General features: G+C 38.9%; 1 protein-coding gene across 2 annotated transcripts in view; it reads right to left on the bottom strand.

Moving 5' to 3' along the window:
* Positions 1-23,189, bottom strand: part of Agbl1 (AGBL carboxypeptidase 1) — a 704,812-nt gene that overhangs the window by 574,209 nt on the left and 107,414 nt on the right. For both annotated transcript variants that reach the window (XM_078051197.1, XM_013356285.4), the window contains exons 8-14: positions 20,689-20,805; positions 19,079-19,644; positions 17,479-17,562; positions 17,170-17,256; positions 14,533-14,681; positions 13,002-13,089; positions 4,836-4,980 (exon numbers count right to left, since the gene is read on the bottom strand). In XM_078051197.1, the coding sequence (XP_077907323.1) occupies positions 4,836-4,980; positions 13,002-13,089; positions 14,533-14,681; positions 17,170-17,256; positions 17,479-17,562; positions 19,079-19,644; positions 20,689-20,805 (1,236 nt within the window). The remainder of the gene's footprint in view (positions 1-4,835; positions 4,981-13,001; positions 13,090-14,532; positions 14,682-17,169; positions 17,257-17,478; positions 17,563-19,078; positions 19,645-20,688; positions 20,806-23,189) is intronic.

The raw sequence follows: 23,189 nt of genomic DNA on the forward strand, positions 1-23,189 counted from the left end.
AACTAACCTAAGAAAACCATCAGTAGGCTTTGGGTTGGTTTTTAGTCTGTGACTTTGATTTTCATATAACTTTGATTTTAATATAAATTTTGGAATGGGTATCCAATCAGTCCAACACAGGAGATGGCCACTACATATTACCATTTAAAAAAGAATAAATGCTCTAATGGTTACTACCTAGTATTGCTTATTATACGGAGGCACTTTGCTTATACTTTCCATGTGAAAGTGAACCTTCAAATTAATCTCTATACAAACTGTTTTCATGCTTCCATTTTATAGGTTAAAAAAAAAAAAGCCAAAGCTGAGAGACTATAAATACCTTTCCCATGGCTAAGAGTAAGGAAACAGCACCTGGACTCAAATCCAGGCCTGTCCCACTCAAATGTTATTCCTATCTCATGTTCAAGACCCTAGAATTTGGTTGTCCTTGTGACAAAAGACTTTACCATTCACATGCAACTTGGCCCCTTCTGAATGTCCACTCATGTTTACCTCCCAGCTATTGAGCTCCTTCGTTGGTGCCTGTCTTCTGCTGTGGCCCATATGAGGACGGGGGTCTGTTTGATTACTCAGCTGTGCTGATTCAGAGCTCACTCATTGCATCTCTGACCTACTATGTATAAGTCAACGTTTCCTATTTGACATTTCTTAAACTCTTCATTTATTCTGAGACCTTTATAAGATGTTATGCATATGATATTCTATGTCTCTTACCTTTCTCTGTCTCTGTCCACCCCGTTCTTTCTCTTCCCCTACACCATACTGTTTTCTCATTTCTAAAGACAATAATAGTAGCATCTTCCACAGGGGCATTTGTGTCTGATGAAAAACTCTGCTCCACTCTTTCCTTAGAAAACTTGGAATGGAACTACCATTTAACCTAGTTATTCTACTCCTTGGTCTAAAGGACTTAAAAACAGCATACCACAGTGACCCAGCCACATCAATATTTATATTGATATAGCAGCTCAACTCACAATAGCCTCAGTGTTAAAACAACCTACGTGTCCTTCGATGCATGAATGGATAAAGAAATTTGGAATATATACACAATGGAATAATACTCAGCCATAAAAAAGAATGAAATAATGGCATTTGCCAGTAAATGGATGGAAATGGAGAATATCATACTAAATCAAATAAGCCAATTCCAAAAAACCAAAGCCCGAATGATCTCTTTGATATGTGGATGCTAACCAAAAACAAGGGAGGGTGGGGAGAGAAAGAATACAAATCCATTGGATTACACAAAGAGGAATGAAGAGAAGAGAGGGAGAGGGAATAAGAAGGATGGTAGAATTAATTGGACATTTTTTATGTGTGTGTGTGTGTGTGTGTGGTGCTGGGGATTGAACCCAGGGCCTTGTACATGCAAGGCAAGCACCCTACCAATTGAGCCACATCCCCATACCCTCTGGCCTTTTGTTTGAACACATGACCTGGTAACTCCACATCATGTATAACCACAAGAATGTGATCCCAAATAAAATAAATTATATCCTATGTATGTGTAATTTACCAAAATACACTGTACTGTCATGGATAACTAAAAAGAACAAATTAAAAAAAATGAGCCTTAAACTTTCCCAATACAGGGATCTGACCTATGATCACTTTTCTTGTTTCTTGCCAATTATTCAGTTCTGAATTTTCAATAAGGTCCCATTTCCTTATCTCCTAAAATATCCATCAGAAACTATCTTGGAGGGGAAAAAAAAGAAAAGTATCTTGGGGCCCCCTTTTCAACCTATACTTCTGGCTACCTAGAGATAATCCATAACATACTCTCAATACTCTAACCAGTATTATTAACAATACTTAACAGTCATTGCAATATTGATGTCCTGATATGGCTGATTGAAATAAACTCCTTTTGTTTGCTTCAGAATTATAATAATAATGTATTTCTTTTAGATTTACTTTACTGCTACCATTTGGACAACTACCCAACAGAACTACTGGCAAGCATCTGGATCAATTTGAAAGAACAAAATACTAATTCTCTTATGTTAAAAGAATAATAAAATTTTTAAAGTTTCAAAACAGTATTCATGGTGACAAACACCCAACATACAGGTCCTCTGCTCTAAAAATGGCTGTAATTATTAAGCATAATTCACACTAGAAGAGATTTACAAATTGTGAATTCCACATGGAAATATGTTTTTCCCTCTTCAGCATAACCCTCGAGTGACATACAGTTAATTCTGCCCTTGGGGTACTAGTCACATTTAATTTATTACTGATCCATTGGAATAAAAACTGTTTCTTCTTAGGACATGTCCAAAAAATAAATGACTAGTGTACATTGCAGAATGTACTTATTCTGTTGGTGGTAGTAGGGTGAATTTTTTTAAAGAGAAGTCACAGAGTCAATTATTATCTTAAATCCAGAGAAGACAAAGACCATGAGTTACTGGAAAGGTAAAACCTAAAATTGAGAATATATATTTTTCACTTTCAAGTGACAAATTGTCTTTCTAACCTTGTTTCACTCACTTAGGAGAAGTTAGAAATGATTCCCTTTCTTGTCTTTCTCACTAACTCTCCTGAAATGTCCACAGTCAGTATGCTAGGTAACAAGTCAACAAAGACCAAGGAACAAAGCCTCTCTTCCCCTCTAAGTGGACAGAGAAGGTCCACTTTGTGTGTGTGTCTTTTTCTTGTGTTTCCTTGTGTTTTTTCTCCCTCCAAGATGAAATTGGTCCCCCCATTCACCCTAATGTTTCCTAAATCATGTCAGTTGTAAACTTTAGATACTGACACAGTCTCCAGAGAGTAAGTGGGCACCCAAGTGTGGTGGAAGCCTGATTGGAAGAGTTACAGATTTTGAACCAACTTGTAGGAACTTAGCAAGAGTCCATCAGAGCATCCTGGGATAAGAGCTGGACCATATTTGTCAAGAAACATTCTCCTTCGACTCATCCACATCCACAGCACTCAGCAACACAGACAAAAAAGCATGGATCAAAGACTTCAATGCTTCCATCAGAGATGTCTGTATCTTCACACAGACCTACACAACTAGACTGCATTTTTTAGTAACTATGGTATGTGGTAGCAAGGACATTGAGCTAATCCCCGAACAGAAATTCTTCTGAACTTATTCAACATTTCTTCTACAGTGAAGTAGAAAGGCCACAGGAATTGACATCAAAGATCAGTGTTCTATGCCCTGCTTGGCAGTTAGCCAGATGAAGGACTCGACTCCCAGACTTTGGTTTTTGCATCTATGAATGTTAAGGGTAAATTAGACAACTTCCCAAACCCCTTTGAATTCTAATGTTTTATACTGCCTGCAAGAATCTCAGCAGGGCCTAAGATATTCTAAAAAGTGGAAAGCACAGTGTCCCAGACCTGCAGTCTCTTCCTCTAATTGGAAAGGCAAACACATACTCAAAAAGAATTCCCTTATGCTAAGGAACAATATTGGCCAAATTGTATTATTATATTGTGTGCACAAATGAATATGTAACAACAAACCCCTCCATTATGTATAATTATAATGCACCAATAAAAACTGTGGAGAAAAAAGTAATTTAACATTCAGAAAAAAGAATCCCCATCCCCAGTAGACATTTCATGCACAGCATTTCACAAGTGAGACCATAAAATCAGCTCATGAATCCTGCCTGTTCTCTGTCCCTAAAGGCAACAAACATGTTTTATAACAAACATGGCTTGTTTCAGCATAGCTTGTGATGCACATTTCTTGGATTCACTTCTTGAGTTCTCTAAGTGTGATACACAAATAATACTAGTTGTGTATCTTTTGCAATCTGGAAAACAGTAAAAATCTTTCTTTAGGCAAGACGACATATGGAGAGAAGGACAGATGCACTTTTGTGAAGTGGGTAGCCAAGTGGTGTAAGATGCGCCTGTTCGATGAGAAAATTTTCCATTTATACCTGAACATTCCTTTTGAAGGGAAAGGTTTTTGTGGTTATTATCTTTTCCAATTCCTTATGACAGTCTTAAAATGAAAATGCTCATCCTTTAGGCTAAATGATATGTACACTCATAGGCACGCATATTATTATAAATAGGCTAATAACATTTTGCTTGAACACAGAGGATGAAAATACTTTGGAGAAGATACTGAAGCTCATTAATCCTCAGGATTTCCATGAAATAGGTGGGGAAAAGTCATAGTTTGCCAACTTTTTCAAATGATAGAAAACCTCATGTTCTAAGTAGTCCGTTCACTCAAAATTGTCTCATAAGATTTTCTGTAGGGACAGAGAACACACAGGAATTCTGCATGGGTCTGGACTCACTTCTGCTACACTCCCCTCCTAAAAAGACCATAGCCAGTGATTCAGTGTTCTGTTCTCCCACTCTTCCCATTCCACCCTGATCCTTCCAGCACCCTTTAGTCCATAACCATAAGAGCCACTCTGGGAGTTCTCCAGTACCATCTCCCTGCCTGATTCTCCATTCCCTTCAAGGAGGAGTGCTTTAGATTTGCATCTCAGCTTCCTTGTGTGGTTTCATCCCAAGTCAATGGCAATCTGACTACTTCATGCTTAACTCAAGGACTTTTAAAAGTCAGGAGCCCTGAGAAATGCCCCCATCTCCCACACTCAATCTGCCCACCTCCTGGGCTATCCGAATATTACTGGTCATGGCTCAGCCTCATGCCCTCTCCAGGGAAGGAGATGGGGCACATAGAAAGCCACGAGGTCAGTGAGGATAAAACCTGGCTCCTCTCAGAAGGCAATAGTCCCCCTCCCCCTAACCACCCAGAATGCCAGCCAGGGTCTCCAGAATGTTCTCAGGAAAACTTCAGAAAGCCCCTTCAGCCCTGCAGGGGTAACATAAGCAGAAGTTACCATGAGGGCTGAGTAGGTGTAGGGATAGTGGTAGGCCAGGTAGCAGACATCCTCATCATGTGGGAAGGTGACCACAAAGGTGAGGGTATAATAGCACTTCCCAGATGTCCCACCGGTGGCAGCTGCCCTCTGGCGATAATGGTTTCTAAAGAAAGAGGAGAAGAGAAGAAAATGAGGGAGAGATTGGGAGAAGTCACCTAGGGTCCTAGATGCTATAAACTCAGGCATTATACGTGGCAAAATGAACTTCACTCAAAATATGTTTGTGGGTGAAATTTAGAAAACAGAGAAATGGGCAAGAGACTCACTGTCAGGTCAAGAATCAGCTCACCAATACAGAAACCTGGCCATCTGCCCCCGCAATTGTGGTATATATGCCATGAGCCTTTCCTGCTGTGTCTGAAAATGAAGGCTATCAAGTCACTGAGCTAGAAAATAGAGACAAATGTAAATACTTCTGTGCTTTCTGGGATTCTACTGCGAACACACACTTCATTACCCAAATTTGGGTCCCCCAATCTGTCTTCAGACAACATAAGGTGAAGCTCCTTCCTTTTGCCTCCACCTCCCAAATCAATTTATTAGCAATCACTACTAAGTATTGAGTTCCAACTCAACTTTTAACATATCTCATTTTCTGTTATTATTGCAATAACCTATTGAGTGGATGAGGAAATGAAACTATAGAGAAAAATAAGGTCTCAAGGCAAGTCAATGATCAATACAAGACTTGAGCCTAGATTTTTCTGGCTGGAAAGACTTTGTTCTTTCCACTATTTAATACTTTCTTCCCAAAGGAATATATTTGTCACCCCAAATGTGGCTCAGCTTCTTAAAGCTTGAGAATGCACATTTTCCTTTGTCAAAGATGAAGAACCAATTTTGATATTTCAGAGAACAGTATCAAAGTAAATTGCACCCAGAAGTACATTCCCAGCAATATTTTCACCGCACACTGCCAGTTATGCTCTCATCTTGCCTGTTGATATTGAGACGGCTGTGCAGGTTTTCCTGAGAAATGTTATCATCAAGGCTACCTTACAATGCAAAATGCACTGGACACCAAAAGATGTAATCCCACCTTTGAACACATACAACATTGGCTTCCTGAACTACCATGGGTTTTCCGGTTTAGGGGGAAAAATAAAAAGGATGAGGGAAGAAATAGTAGATGATTATTCCTATGTGTTCTTGCAAAATATAAAATATAGGTTACTATTTTCTGCTTTTTTTGCAATCTTCATGCTAGTCCCCATGAAAGCAAAAAGAAAACATGTAAGAAAGCAACTAATAGAAAAATATCTTATTTCTTGTGGTTTTGTGGTTTTCCAGTTTATATAAAACTAGGAATAGGAGTAAGAGAACCTAGTGATCCCACCAAATATAACATAATACATTTCACTTGCTTCAAATTCTGTCAACATGGCAGCCTGGAGCCTTGGTCATTCTAAGAAAAAGAGGGTACACCATAACAACTCAAACCCTAAATGACTATCTACCCAGCTTTTCAGCATCAGGTTAACAGAACCCATTTCCTTTGTGCTTTCAGAAATGGAACTGCAAAAGGGTATCTTTTCCCATGGTGTTATCTAAATTTTGATATATCATGGAGTCTACTTTTGTCACATTTTCTCAAAGGTCTGAAGTGTCTCCCAAAGCTAACACAGTGGTAATTAGAAGGTATGTAAAGAAGCAGATGACAGTTAACACACATACAAGGCACATGTGCTCTCTTTCATTTGCTTTCTGACTTCACCTGTAAAGGCTCCATTGCAAAGACACAAAACTCAGTTGATACCTAATTAAACAGCAGGGACCAGCCAGTTACAGCTCCTTGCAATGGAAGAGCCGATGGAATGAATGAGCCAGGCACAACCAACCAAAGCATGGAAGAATGTTTCACCTGTAAGCACACACAAGTGAGTACCCACACACACAAGCACACACACATACATTCATGGATATTAAGACGGGGGAAACACCTAACCAGTGCATCACTGTTCCCATGTTATTTACCTACAAAAAGTAAAAACAGGTTCTGCATCTTGACTCAAAAATAACAGATGCCCCTAAGGACCAGTAGGATGGTCTTCTTTGGCATGGGCCTTGCTTCTTTTTACGTTTACCCACTATTAAGTATGCTGAAGTCACATCACAAGCACTTTTACCCTATGCTAACTCAACCCTACCCCTACTCAGCCATAGAAGAAAGGGAGTGAGAGTAGACAAGTCAATGAAATCTCTGTATTTATCCCAATGCACTCTCCCTCATCCAGAACAAACCGGGACTCCAAACAAAGAACAGCTACAGTGGAGTGGAAAGAAAAATAACATGGGCTAATTCTCAGCTCATGGGTTTCCTTGGTTCTAGTGACTGCAGGGAGGGAATTCAAATGGTAGTTTTGACTACATGAAATCTGCTTCTCACACCAGCATCACATGCACACCTAAGGTGTTACCCCCTGTAGCTTGCTGGTGTTAGCTCACCACTGACAAGCCACCCTTCCCCAGGAGGGGGTACACACTGTTGGAATTTAAGAAAACTGGATATCACTTCATTTAGCATGAATCTTGGCTAAAGTAGATTCAGTTACAACCTTAGTCTGGGATCTAAACTCTGGCTGAACCTAAAGCAAATGTCAGACTTCCCATTGGAGTCCCCTGGTGGCCACACTGTAAAAGGAACATCCAGAAGTTGAATCTATCTCCAGTAAAACTTTCTTCAGAGACCTTAGACCTTTCCCAAGACCTCCTCTAATGGGAAATGTCTGATAAATCTTTACCGTGAGGCATTTGGCTTGTGACAATTCAATTTGTCCATGATAGAGTAAGATCCCACCCATGACCTATTTTTGTTTTCTCGATTATGAAGTGAACCTATTGGGGGATGTTTGCAAGGCGGCAGGAACGTCTATCCTGCATATTTGTGATATTTTCCATGTTCTTCTGCATGGGAAGCCTTTTCTCACTTCTTCATCAGCTGACCCCTGTCCTTCCTTCAGGACTCAAAGTCTCCTCCAGTGGGAAGCCTTCCCTGACAGTCCCCTCACAGAGCTCCCATCACACTGTTGTCTTCCCCGCTGCCCATGCTTCATAGCAGGGATGAGGCTATGTATCCTTATATCCGGCCTTTGTGCCTCATTCCTGGGCACAGAAGCTGTTGAAGTTTGTAGAATAGATTACTCAGGAAGTAATAATTAGAATGCTTAACACATATTTTATCTCTTAATCTTAACGACATTATTATGCACATTCTACAGATGGGAACCTTGAGGCCTACAGATGTTAAATGACAGGTGTGATTCCACACAAGTACAGCAAACAGGATTCAATTTCAAGTGTGGGCTTAAATCTGAAACTAAGAGTTTTTTCATGTATATCATCTACCTCTTAGTAATGGATAAAAGGCTGAGTAGTCTTTTGGCCCAATTCAGCAAGTAAAAAATTTGAAGTTTCTATCTTTATAAATCAGGCCTATTAATTTAGAGTCTAAAATAACAGTCAGAATGTAAAATAATTCAGATGAGAAATAGTAAAAAGGATCCATATACTATGATTTTTTTTCTATCATTGGTGCTTGATGCCACAATCTTTCTACTAATTATTAATAATAGTTGTTAACATTCATTGAATACCTATTTTTCTAAGTTTTCTACATGTTCAGAATGGCTCCATATTTGTCCTTATTATCGAATTCTCATAGACAATGAATCTAAAGTTGAGAGAAGTCAAGATAATTTGCCTAAGATCACTCCATTAATGAGAGGTTGGAAATTCAATTCCAAGAAACTTCTCTGGTCAATCTACTCTTCCAGGTGTTAAAGGAGCCTGGCAAAATCAGGACGGCTCTCAGATTCTGCATTCACTGGATCTTAGATAGGCGGTCGTAGGTCAAAGGTGATCTGGGCTAGACAGATTCAAGTGCTCCACAGTTACAAGGCCCCCCCTTTTTGTCCCTTCCCTATATCATGTATCTTTGGAAGGATCTGTACTTTTGTAATCATAAAGCCTTCAACGAATCCAGGAGCAGAGTACACAAATGCATAGTTATGAACTTATATCTATTTCCATTTGTACTTTAAAAATGCTGGGAAGTCATTTATTTTTTCTGCATGTGCATGAATATTAGCAAATTCCAAGGCAGAGAGTGAATTAGATGATCTTACAATGATGATGGCCCTGTTTAACAAGAGTGCATCATTTCACTTAACAGGATCTAATAAGGCAGAGCAACCAAGTCTCCAGGCTTCTCCATGTCTGCAGCGTCTCTAATATTCTATATAGCACCAAATCTCTCTCCTGAGATGCCTCGGAAGGATGCATGATGGCAGAGCTCTTGTATGACATTCATCTTCATGAGTGAGCTGTTCCATCTCCTCTCACGAGCGGAGATAAATGTCAGAAGAGATCAGCCGCTGTGTATTACAGGGCCACTCAGAGCGTGTAGCTTCCCTCCCGCTGCCCTTCAGCACCAAAATTACTGTAGACCAGAGCTGGGAGAGAATCGGAAAAGGTGTGAGGCTGTGTACAGGAGAGGGAGAAGCAGGCTATGTGAAAGTAAATAAAGCAGAAACTAAAACTGTCCTTACTTATTTTTATGAGCAGTATGGAAAAATGAGTCTGGCCATTTATGTTCTTTCATCTTGAGGGCCCTTTTTATTTTCTAGCTGAGTAGTCTTCAGAGGGGATGAAACACATGGGTATGATAGAAGGGGTAGGAGGTGCTGCAGGGGAGGGCAGGATGATCAACTGCACATGCGAAAAAAAATTAGCATTTCTTCTTAAATTTACAATTATCTAGGTAATAAGAAAGAAATTAAATTGTCTCACATTTAATATGTGGATTTACATGACTGCCCTTAGGCAGTCCTCTTCAACCTTATGTGATGAATAATTACAAAACAAACTAGATAATGAGCAATCTCATCCACCCATCCCTGTGGTGTTCCAGGCATGGATTATGAAAAGTACATTAAATTCTACACCAACTATTTCCATGTGCCAGGTAGTTCAGTATCAGTGGCTGCACAGGCAGTCTCCCAAGGGAGGAGCAGGAATAATTTGCCCCTCCTCATTGTTTTGCTTTTGGCTTCTGGGAAGATATTTAAGTTTATGGAAGCATATTTTGATAGATTTACAGATCATATTATCTAAATTAAGCTAAACCTCTCAAAACAGAAAATATTTTTTTAACATTCTGCTTAGAAGCCATCAGTCAATAACTGTGCTAAATTGCAATCATAAATGATCAAGAAAACAGCAGAAGGCCCAATGCCAACACCCTATCCTCAATACAGTTCATGTGGGAAAGATAATCTAATTAGATCTGGAACATTAGTCAAAATTTTCAAAATTATCCAAAAGGCTACTTTCTACTGTATTTTTCCCTTTATTTTCCTACATACTTTTTACACTTGTGTGTGTGTGAGATGGTGAATTTCACCAAGATGGTGAATTTCACTATTGAAAGCTCAGTGTACACTGAGCTTTCAATAGTATAAATATATAACAAAAAGTCTAATTTGTTTCATCATTTTCTCATTAAAAATTCTTCACTTTTTGCACATGTTCCAATGTACAATATATATTAGTCTAGTAATGCATGTATCATTTATTTTAAAATAATTTAGGAACAAATCTATATTAGTAAGTACATGCATAACCATATATTACTGATTTAGATACACAGCCAAAATAATTTGGAGATTATTTCTAATGGATGGCAATCGGTCCCACAAAGTAGTCAGTCCGCCTTCACAATTGCTCATCATTGCATTCAGAGGAAAAAAGGAAAAGAAAGGTGGGGTGGGGGCATCTCATGAAAATCTAAGGGAGGCCAGTAGAGTAGAGGAAAGGGACCAGGGGAGGGAAAAGAAAAGAGAAGGAGAAAATACTGCGGAATGATATTGGCCAAATTTTACTGTTCTATTGTGTGTATTTATGAATATGTAACAATAAATCCCACCACTATGTACAAGTATAATGCACTAATAAAAAATAGGGTGGAAAAGATACTCCTCCTCTATGGCTCACATTTCTCCCCACAATGAATACCCTGGCACCCACTTAAAACATAGCACTCTGTCTGGGAATTTAATAGCATGTTAGCAATAGAACTTCTGAGCCTCTACTACCAGATAGGACATAAAGAAATAAGGAGCTAAAGTTATACCAAACTGATAAATCACAGAGAATAAAGGCAGGAATGAAGCAAACAAATCCTCTAAAGCAAATCAACTCAAAGATTGTGAGGCCCAAGTAAGGAGAAAGATATTGCTTTATAAAAGACATTTTATAATAGAGAAAGTGTTCTGATTTGTGGGTGAACAGAGATTACATGTATCTATCCTGTTGTTACATCACATTATTGGAAATATGTTAACATAATGTGATGAATAATTGTAAAACAAACTACATTGCAATGTGACAATCTTATCCATTCATCTCCCTTGTATTCATGGCTGGAATGTGAAAAATGAATTACATTATACATGCACGGTTTTCATCTTACCCCTCTATTGCTCTTTAATCACACAACAATTGTCTTGTTAATGAATCTAGACACTATTAACACTGGCTTCCTTTAGGCTAGGGATGTGCTTTGGGATGTGTGGCTTCTTCCTTCTCTTCACCCACACCTGGTCCCCTTGAGGTTGCTCCCCAATTCCAAGAGAAGCATCCTCCAGGGAGAGCTTTCTCCCATGGAGAGAGGACACAAAATGATATTTGTCTAATCTCTTAATAAGTTCCAGGTCCGGGCCAACTTTTAAATTGGGCCTTTCAAATTTACTCATGGTAACTAATTTCAGAAGAAACCAAATGTTATTCTTGGCACACAAAGGTCCAAATTTAGGTTTCCATATTTTTCTCTATAATTGTGAATGCTACAACCTAGACAAATTTTAGCCTAATTCTCTTTGGAACAAAAAGAAATTCCCGAGAGTCTTAAGGTAAGAGGGCCAGAGAGTGATTGCCATTTAGGTGGATGGAAATCCAACAAAGCTCTAATATTTTGATTCCTTCTCAAGAATATATGAAAAAGCTATTTGGATTCATGTCTTCATATATCAAGGACTGAACACTGCCAACTCTTATATTACAGACTGTTAGTCAGCCCAGCTATGTTTTGTAGACTGTCATTATCTCTGGGGTGATTTCTGCCTTTATCTAACAGAGCAACAAGATTCTTGACCTTTCCTATCTATCAATACAGTCCTTACAGTCTCAAAAGCCAAGAAGCATTCAGTGTACATACCCTCCTTGATATTGACAGCAATAACAATCCTAAACTCTAGAATGTCTGGTAATAATCCCCCCACCCCCCGTTCTCTTATTATCTTAAAGATAAGACTTACTTTATCCATGAAAATAAGAACTAACCTATCATTTTTTATAAAACCCTGGCAACAAGCTAATAAGGAATTATGTATATTCTACCTGTCCTAATAATTCCTATCCTTTTACTTTTTTCTTAATGTACTTCAATTTTATTTTCCATCTAAAAAATGCACCCATAATCAATTCATGGGTCTGGAATCCATTTCTTTCATCAAAAAGAAGAAATAGGGACAATTTAAATTTCATTACAACTTTGCAGGATACATTGATACAACTGACTACTGATCAAAGTCTGAAGATGAATATTGTAGCCCTTCCCTCTTTTATTATTATCTTTTACTCAAAAACTATCTTGCTATGGAAGAGGAGTTACTTAAGTGTGTCTGCCACATACTCACTCCCCAATACTTTGGAAAGTGAAGCACAGGTGGAAAAGAAAATGTCAGAGGTTTTCAGACTTTTTTTTCACTGGGCCCAGTGAAAATGAATAAAGAATTAATGTCTCATGTACTAATTACAGATAAAATCTGTACAACTCTTAATGTCTAACAACAAAAGTTAGATGTGCATAAATGAAGTATTAATGTACATAAATGAAGAGAAACCATTTTTCAGCAAATCTAAATATGTTTCTTGTTGTCTACTATGAGTGCTGTTTCACAAGCTTCTATCTCTAAAAGACAGGGCATTTGCCATTGGGACAGAGGAAAAAGTATGACAGACAAGCACAGATGACTGATGCTTATAATACGAATATGGAAAAGCAAGAAATTAAGAGGGAGTGACAGAGAAAAGGAAGTTAACAACTTTCTCAAGCCTCTCACTTACTTGTAATAACAGATCTCATTGCCTGTCCGTATCCAGCTGGGTCTGCCAAGAAGAGCCTCCTTCACAGAGTACAGAGTTGGCTGCATCCCTTTGTAAAATAAAACCAGAATTTAATCCATGAGGGAAAGTGGGAGAGGAGATTTTAAAAGATTAAAAAAAAAAAAAAGGAAAGTGAGTTGTAGAAGGTTGAAAAATGGCCCCCAAGGATATCCAGATCTTAATTCCTTGACACTGTGAATGTTAATCAATGTATGACCAAAGAAAGAGACCTTGCCAGTCTGACTAAGTTTGGGGTCTTGAGAAGGGAAGATTGTCCTGGTGGCCCTATGTGCAATCACAGCTGCTCTTGTGAGAGGAAGGCAAAGGAAGTTTTGACTAAAGAAGAGAAGCAACATGACTAAAGCAGAGAGAGATTTGAAGGTGCACTGTTGCTGGTCTCAAGAAGGGGCCATGCACCAAGGAATGCAAGGAATTTATCTGCAGAAGGTAGAAAAGTAAAGGGATTCTCCCGTAGCATCTCCAAAGAGAACACAGCCCCCACTGACATGCCCTTTATCCCAATTGAAAATTGATTTGGACTTAAGGATACCAGCATTGCAAGAGAATAAATTTGTCTTATTTTGAAGCACAAATTTATTATAGTATCCACACAAAGCAAATACAAGAGTTAAAGTTCATATTTTCTTTCTACAGCAATGAGAGTCTATTTAGTCCTCACAAAACAGAGGCAGGATCTCATGCTTGTAGCTAGATATGTGGGAATATTTATTCCTTATTCAAATCTACCCAATAAAGTAGTATATGAGTTAGCGCCAACACGAGAATTTCCTATTCCTAGAAATATTCGAAATAAGCAAGAGTTATTGTTTAATCTTGTCTCTTGAATGTTCTTTGCAAAATAAACCACAGGTAGTCAAGAGAATTCAAGCTTTTTTCAGAGTTTTCTGAGAGGGTAAAACGGTGTTGCCCAATTGCATTTTGATATTCTTATGTTGTGACATATAGATTAGAACGTTTGCTCCTGTGGGATTTTTGAAGATAGGAGTAAATGAGAATATTCACCAATCTCAAAAGCACAAGGTCGGGTGCTGGGGATGTAGCTCATATAAATCAGAGATGGAGTTCTTGCCTGGCTCATGTAAGGCCCTGGATTCAGTCCTTAGCATTAACACACATACCCTCCAACTCATTCCCACCAACCATCCCCACATGCAAAAAATAAAAATAAAATAAATAAATAATAATAATAATAATAATAACAACGACAGCAATGTTCAAGGTAGAGCAAGGGAATCAGAACATAGTTGGTTGTTTCATGCACTATTAACATTCCATGTCAGAGTGAGGATTCCAGAAATTCCTCCATATTAGCAGTGTGCCATTGGTTGGCCACTCCATTGCCACACAGGCAACCAAAGTGTGTCAGACCAACTTCAAACCCTCTGGTAATGCACACAGGTCTTTTGATAATTTAAAAGTCAAGAAATTCATGATACTATCAAGAAAACCTCTAATCCCCAAGGGTCCATACCATAATTAAACTGGCTGTTGGGCTTCTCACAGTTGATGATGTTGAATCGGTAAGGGGTGTTGGCTCTCATACCGCTCACCTTGAAATAGAACCATTGCTGGTGCTGGCAGCTGTTCACATCAGCATTGATCAGCAAGTCATACTCAAACCTACAGAGTCAGAAGCAAGACTGAAGGGTTATTTGGAACATCTTTAAGGTAAATGAGAATCTATGTGTCTCAAGTTCTGGGTTACAGATCTCAGAATCCATAAGAAGAATCACTGACAGAACTGTAGCACGTCTTTTCACTAAACTATAGTGAAGTTTCTGTTCAACTAGGAAAATGCAATTTTTCTCAGGAAAATTCAGTAACATCTGCTTTGGATATGCCAAGACTATGTGAGGTTATAGACATTAATTTTGAGTCTCAGTTTCCTTATATGGAGAATGGAAAGCGTCTAAACTCAGAGTGCTGTTTATAAAGTTTTAATAGTATAATGGATACAAATCCCCTCACAGAGCTAAAAACATGAATTAGATGAGCATAACAGAGGTTGTTTGTACATTTTTTCATTTTAATTGAGATATAACTTACATGCAGTGAAGTACACAAATCTTAAATGAATAGCTCAATGGATTTATTTGCATCTGGATGCACCTGTGTTGCCAGATATAGACAATTATACAGATATAGGACAATTCCAGTACTCCAGGAGCTCTTGTCTGTCCCCTCTCAGTTGCTGTGTTTCCAGAGGTAATTAATTTTCTGAGCTCTAACTACAGAATTTGCTGTTTTGACTAAAACATTATTTCTAGGAAATTTCATTTTCAGGAATATTATTGTCCCATCCTCTTGGTACTTTTTGAGTTGTTGTTATAAAATGGGAAAATATTTTTGCCCTAACCCATGCATATGTTCCCACTCTGGATCCCTAATAAATAACATTATATCATGAGTTTTGTGGAAGTGCAAAGCTTGGTATAAGACATGTGAATGCAGAGTAGAGCTAACTGATGAAATCCCACCCCTCATGGAGTACTTGTAAAGACCATGCTCTAACTATTTAGCTCACTAGGCAATGAATAAAGCAAACTCACTGAGTAGCACTCACAAGGACAATTCTGTAAAGTCACAACCCTTAAGTTATGCACTATTCCCATAGTTCTTTCTCTAAAAAGTGATCAGAAAAATTTTTTCCAGTAAGTAGTTTGTTTTCCGTCATTTGTCTCCATTACCTTGGGCATGACTGAGTTTAGGAGTCTACTACTATCTGGTCAAAAGCAGATGTAATGAGAAAGACCTGAGCCTAGCCAGCTGTTCCCAAACAAACTAGACTGAAAACTGTCTAACCAGGAGATTGCTAATCAGATATTATCTCTGGGATTCTCTGAACATGAATTTAGAGAGAAGGAATAAGAAAATAGGAGCCTTAGGAAGAAGTAGAAGCTGAGCTGACAACAGAACCAGAAGTAGACTGAACAGCAGTCTGGACATGACTGTCCCTTCCCCCTTATAGCCCAAGTAGCTCAATTTGTCTCTGTCTTAAATATTGAGCTGGAAATAACTCATGTGCAAAATCCAAAAACAAAATCACCTTTCATCTCATCCCCAAAAGAACAGCTTCAAAAATAATTCCTTAAGTGCATATAAAGCAGGTCTTAACTACCCTAAGTTCTACTCACGGTGAACATGCATCCCTGAATAAGAGCTTATGCTGAATGAGTGCTTACCATGTGCTAGGCACTATCCTAAGAGATTTATGTATAGTATTTAACTCTCGTGAACCACATATGAGGTAGGTATTATTATTGTCCTCATTTTGTGGGAGGGAAAATGAATGTTTGGAGTTAGTTGGGCAACTTGCTCAAAGGCACCTGTTGGAAAGGGATTGCAGTGCCCTGTGCTCCTCATGACAACATCTGTGGCCACTATACCATTCACTGCCTGGACTGTGGTTTTCAGAAGTTCACCCACAGAAGACAGATTATATATCTTGCCTTTTGGCATACGGAAAATATGGTCCACCCTTCTATAGAACAAAGAACGATAGGTAATTTCATGAGAACAACCATCTCTTCAACCAATGAAAAAGATTATGTCCTTCCTTTCAGTTTATCTATCCCTTATATTTCCTTATCTATGGAATCCTTTTCTATTAATAACAGCTCATCAGGTTTTCCCAGAGACACATGTACTGTGCATTTGCTTGAATGAAAGATGGACAGTCCATAATTGCTGCCACCTAAATACACAGCTGTGGCACATCAACAGACTTGGAGTGGTGTAGGAAGAGGGAACACTTCATACCTTTCTATGTCAACAGGACCCGATAAGTGTCCCAGTCAAAGTGCTCTCACAGCCAAATGTGGACCTACTATCTGGACTAAGGCATGTTTATTCTTCTACTGAAAAGTTCACTTTGCTGTGACATTAGCCTGTGAGATCTCTGGAGGCATGCTGGTAAATGTTTAACAACTGAATCAGAGAGGAAAAACCTTCATGTATAGTATTTTCCAGTTTTCATGGGGTAGACATTCTCACCATGGCTGATTTCAAGCCATCAATGTGAGGTCACTGAACGCAGAACGGTCAAGAGATAATTACAGCCTACTCTCCCGGCCTGCCAAGAACAACCCCTGTGGTCTTCCCTACTTACTCACGCACTTGGATGGCTTTTCGAAGGTTTCCTGACTCAAACTTGGAGAAGAACCTTAGGCAACTGGAAGCTGTGTCTTGCAAAGGCCTGTAATGAAATAGAGAACCTGTGAACTTTCTTATTGTCGTTCTTGGACACATTTAGACACCTTCTTAAAGATAAGGTTTCTCTTACAGATATTTAACCTGATTAGTCACCATGATGTTTTTAGGAGTAGGAATGGATTATTAACATGAAAAACTACTGTCTTCATGCAGTCTAACAGAATTCTCCATACCTACTATTCCATAAATATATAAGACCACTTACCAAGGCTCATCTAAACTAAAGATAACTTTATTTATAATATCATTTGGCTGGATGAACCTTCGGACATCCTCAAATATCTTGATCCTAGAAAGGAAAATTGGAAACATTTTAAGTGTTGACCCTCATTCTCTACCCAACTTCCCTAAGGTCCCCTGGGAAGAGCCCTGGGGGTCATTCGAGACATATAAGAGTTTAACGATGCCCTAATCTTGGGCTCAAAAGATACAAACAAAACTGCCATACCTTCTTCTCTTCTTTATTAAAAATTAAATTATGAGCAGTATAGTTTGAATTATTCTATAACAAACCGTAGGACTAGAAATAACAAAGATGTTAGATTTCAGTGAGGGGATTCTTGTTTGGAGAGTTTTGGGAAGAGCATGTGGACTAGTGTACTTTAACTTTTCTGACTATATACATAAGGGATTCCTTTGCATTGAGGCAGTTTTGAGGGAAACATCAGGCATATTGACTATTTTCATGATGGAGGTTTATAAAACTCGGATGGCTTCTGTATTTTTCTGCCATGTAAATTCATTGGGCTCTGTGTGCTCCAGCAGGCTGAGGTCAGTCTCCTGTCTGAGAAAGAATATTGGGAAAATTTAAGTAAGAGAAAGGAAAGAAGCTCAGGAGGACTTTGAGTTCCTTTCTTACATTTCCAATCCAGTTCATTGACGTGAGATGAACAAAGAGTGAGGAAGGACTGGAAATAAAGGCTGGACTGAGAGGGGAGATGATCTGTGCAGGGATAATATTGTGCAAAACAGCCTCTGACATGAGTTTCTCAGGAAGGTGAGCATGGCACATAATGTCCTAGGGATGAGGTCAGAGAATTCAATCAAGAACCCATGTGGGAATCACCATCAAGAGAATCATTTGCTGGAAATAAAACTTTCTGATCTGTATACTTTGGCTTAGTAGATACACATTCTTTTTTTCAAGGAAAATATTTTTTCCTCATTTTTATTGGTTTTTATTTTAATCTCACTATGCCAAACCAAAGACCTAGCTCTCCTACATTCTGGGAATAATCTATCACTCATTGTTCTGCCCCGAAGGGTATGGGTTCTCTGTCCCATTCCCTCCTCAAAGATGCAGCAAACTCATTCTTCAAACCAAGCCAGGGTGTGTAACATTGGGGCCATGGGATGGCAATATACCACCTTTCTATTAGCAAGAAGTCAGATTCCAATGTTCAGTAAACAAGCAAAACACTACCAATAATCAGGTTTTTTCCCCTAGTATTCAATAAATATAAAACATTTAAACATTCCCTTTAGAAAAGATTCCAGTATTTGGAGAAACTAGATGACCTTCCCCTGTTTCGTGGTTTACAATGAGTATGGGCAAGGGGCTATATTAGAATCATCCAAGGAATTTTTTGGTCAGGAAACACAAGCCTACCACTTCCCCATCCTAGACTCTGCAATGCCCTAGTAGGGAAACAAGCATTTATGGTGGTAAAAGTTTCCCAAAGGGCTTCAAAATGTTCTTGACTAATGCTTACTTTTCTATTGCAGAACTATCTGTACAAATGATTCCACCTGTAAAAATATTAAAGAAGAGAAAAGTACAGATCCCAAGTCAGTAGCACCATTACCTCTGTACTCCACATTTGCGTTCCAACATGGACTGGGCAGAGGGAGGTGGACAGTGCCCCCAGAGATCAGGAAATGCCACCATCTTGAAGTCCACCACAGACCTGGTTCTTCTGGCTTTGGCCATATAAAGGCAGGGATCGTGGAAAGGGATATGCTTGGGATGTAGGTGCAGAAGCTTATCTATTGCTTCACCAGCTTCTCTAGGACTAGAAGAATTAGAAAAGGAGGCAATCATCCTTGGGCAAGAAATAGCTTCTATGTCCCAACCATCTTCTTTTGGGGAAGTCTGAATGTCAGGGATATCATTTCCAAGAGAATCTATGCCAAGACCATTGGATTGCACATCGTGGTATATGTTCTTTATGGGTCTTTTCTTGGAGGACCTTCCCATCTTCACCATGCTCAGGAGAGAAGTCTGGACTGTGTCTTCTTTTTCTTGCCCCCAGGAGGTTTGGTCCTTCTTCAAGCAGTGCTGCTTTGGGGAGGCAGCAGTGGGAATGTGGTGGTGATTGGTGTTCTGAGAGTCTTCAAAGTTTGCATCATCTCCAAATTTGGGCTCTAGTTCCTTGGGGTTGAGAGTGGAAAAGAATATGTCAGTGTTTCTTTGCAAGTAGAGAATACACTTTGATCCCTATCCTCACTCTCTGGGCACAGAGCTAAGCATAAATGTGAATTGGGAAGCTTTTTCTAGCATCAGCCAAGGGAAGATTAACATTCAAGAGTCAAAAAAATGGTAGAATCATACAAACTCATGTTTGGGAAGGAATTTTGGTGGATTTAGTACAATTCTACATGAATGTATGTATGTCTTCTCCAGATTCCCACTAAATTTCAACCTAGTTGAACGACTTAATTTAAAGGGCCTCATTGAAACCCAGAGTGAAGCCTTTCATCGTGCCCCAAAGGTAATGCACTTTTTTAGGACAATTCTGATTATTAAAAGAAAGTCTTCCTTACACTGAATTGAAGTTTGTTTCATTGCAACTTTCACCACCAATAGTCTTTGGTTTTCTGGAGTGAAACAGAACATGTTAACTCCATTCTATATGCAACTAGCTATGCCCTTTGATGTGGCCAAACATATTATTTATTAAGAACTATAAAAAACAGAGATCAAAAAGCAGGTTTAAAATCTTGATAGCAGCAACAACAATGGCAGCAACTAGGCACTGGAGTGACATCAACAGGTGTAAGGTTCCTTATTTGCTTCTATTAACAAAGCCAGTCTGGAATCAGGATGGCCACCGTTAGAAGTCCATCTTTTTAGCAAGAGAACAATTAAATCATCAAGGATGTTCACTTGCTATTTCAGTAAATGGGGCCAGGATACCTTGCCCACTAACCAATAGGTCATACTGTGTACTTTCACTCTACTGCCATCCCAGGTATAGGATGTCAGACTGTAGAAACTGGCCATGCATCCCACCTTGGCCACCATTTTCAAATTTTTGTTTAACCTTCTGCTGTTTTCCCAGAAGGAGCCCAGAAGCAAATGGCTCATGATAAGCAATGTTTTACATCTGGACACCCTGTTTGGCTTGGCCTCCCAGGTTCTGTAAAGAACTCTCCATGCATCACCAAGGAGCAGAAACCACAGTCTGTGTCCTACCTCAAAGCTATAGGAGAGCTCCAGACACATTGCCTCATATTGCATGAGTTCCTCTTCAGGTCGGTCAAGCCCAGGTTTGGAACTCAGCTTGTCCACATCAGTTTCCAAGTCATCATACTACAGAGGGATATTTAAAGAACAGGTTACAGTCATGACATCCACCCTGAAAGGCAACAAGACAAGATGCAATGTTCTTCTTCCAAGTCTTAGGACACGGTTTCTTGACCTCAGGTTGTAACATTAGCTTATCCAGTGGATAGTTAAACATACATATGTTGTATTTTTACACTAGAAAAGAAGAAGATAGACAACTTTTCTCAGAATTTGTGTCAGTATTTGAGTCTTCTTCATAAGTAATAATTTCTATAAAATGAGGTAAACTATGTAAACAATAAAGCAAGAAAATATTCATCTCATTTACCACTGTGATCCACATGTTTATGATTATCATCCCTATTGGCCGCTCTACCTCTGTTTAGGTGGGCCCTTCACTCTATCCCAAACATTAATAAGCACCTGCTATGAGCAAGGACTCTTCTAGGTTCTGAAGAGTCACTGAGAGTCAATGGCTTTCTGGAGTGAAAGAGTCAATGAGAGAAGAAACAAAGATCCATGCTCCTGTGGAATTTGCCTTATAGTAAGAGAGAGAAGACAGTACATAATAAAGTAAGCAAAAGAATGAGATCATTACCAACAACAGAAAATGTCCTGGAAATGATGAAAGAGAATGATCTAATTGTGACTGAGTCTGAGTTATGGAAAACTATTTGAACTGAGTTATCTGAGGCCTCACAAAAACTATCATATGAATATATTCATGACCTAAATGACAAAAGGTCAACTATGCAAAAAAAGGAATAACTAGAAGAAGGAAGAGTCTGAATTTGCTCACAAAAGAAAGATAGTTGAAGCAGAGAACATAAGAGGAAGACTGTAGAGGATAAGATGGAAAAAGAGGCAACAGAGAAATTTTATCAATCCTTGCAGGTCCTGGGGAAGAGTTTCATTCTCCTACTACACCTTTAGCTCTCTGTACATTTGAAAGTGTACAAAATACCACCAGTATTTTCTTCATTGGGTAGAATACTCTGAGTCAGTTTAGTCTTTCTTCTACATTACCATTTTGGTTAGTTTTATGATGAAGGTGATTCTTTTCTGAACACTTGTGTGTTTTTTAAGGGTTGTAGTCTTACAGAGAAAAGACACCCAGAATCAAACAGTCCAGGCCCTCTATCTTTCCATATCTTAGATCAAGTTCCCTTAATAAAACAAGGGTGAAAAATCTACCACGTGTTTTCGATGAGTACTTAGTTAGTTAAGGAAAAAACTGGCAGTCCTGACTAAAAAGACCTAAATCATATAAATGTGGGAAATATATGCTTATATTCCTAATCCAGGGGGAAAAAAGTAAAACTCAATATTCAACCCATCTTATGTAATTTTCTTCCAAGTTTCAAATAAACTATACATGACTATAGTTTATTTGATGCTAAATTTCATGCTTATCCGTTCAGCTTCATATTTCAGGTTCAATGTGCATACACCAGGTCCAAACTCCATAGCCACCACTCTTGACCTGTTCAGCTTCATTTTTCACTTCCTGTTTTCCTCCAGCCATGGCCTGGGGTGGCCTTACTGAAAACCCCACCCAGCCAGACACTGGGAAGAGTGTCCCCATCAGTGAGTTAGACTCCCATGGTGTATCTGGAGGGAGCAGTGTCATGTAACTCATGCTGCATTCAGTTCATCCCACATATGGTCAGGAGACCCATGTGAGTCTTTGCGTAGGAATTACTGAAATGTGGCCTACAGGTTGTTTTGTTAAAAAAAAAAATATTGAAATACAGTCACAACTATTCATTCATGTATAGTCAATGGGTGTTTTCTTGGCATAATAGCAGAGTGGAGCATGGAGACAGAGACGGTTTCTGGTCTATAAAGGTCTGGATCTTATTTTCTCCTCTCACTCAGCCGAGTTATCACCTCCTCCTATGTGCCTTCTAAGTACCATTAATACTTACCTCGAGATGGACCTGTTTCTAAGTCCTCAAGTCAACCCAGATGCCCTTCATCATCTAGGATTCTGACACCCCGCAATCCAGATAATGCTTTCTGGCCCTTGCCTCTTATACTGGAACTCTTGGATATTGTTTTGGATATTGTCTGCCACACACTTGAGTTCAAGTGTGACGTTCCAGACTTAAGCTTTAATACCAAAAATCCCCAAGTTCACTAGACTAAGAAATCTTGGAAGATAAAAACTATGTTTCATTTGTTTTTGTATCACATTACATCCCCCAAGAACCTCTCATGCTCTATAGGGGACATGCCCAAAAAAGCACCTGAAAGAGAGAAGAAAACTTAAGAAGAAGGAAAAGAGGGAGGAAAGGAAGAGTGGAAGGAAACAAATGCCTGAATTCACTTTGAATATCCCCCTCATCCTTAGTTTGCTCAAATCTGATGTTTGGGTATATAGGGGGAGTTCGGGGGAAGAACAACAT

The sequence above is a fragment of the Ictidomys tridecemlineatus genome, chromosome 5 (assembly GCF_052094955.1).
Source record: "Ictidomys tridecemlineatus isolate mIctTri1 chromosome 5, mIctTri1.hap1, whole genome shotgun sequence".
NCBI lineage: Eukaryota > Metazoa > Chordata > Mammalia > Rodentia > Sciuridae > Ictidomys > Ictidomys tridecemlineatus.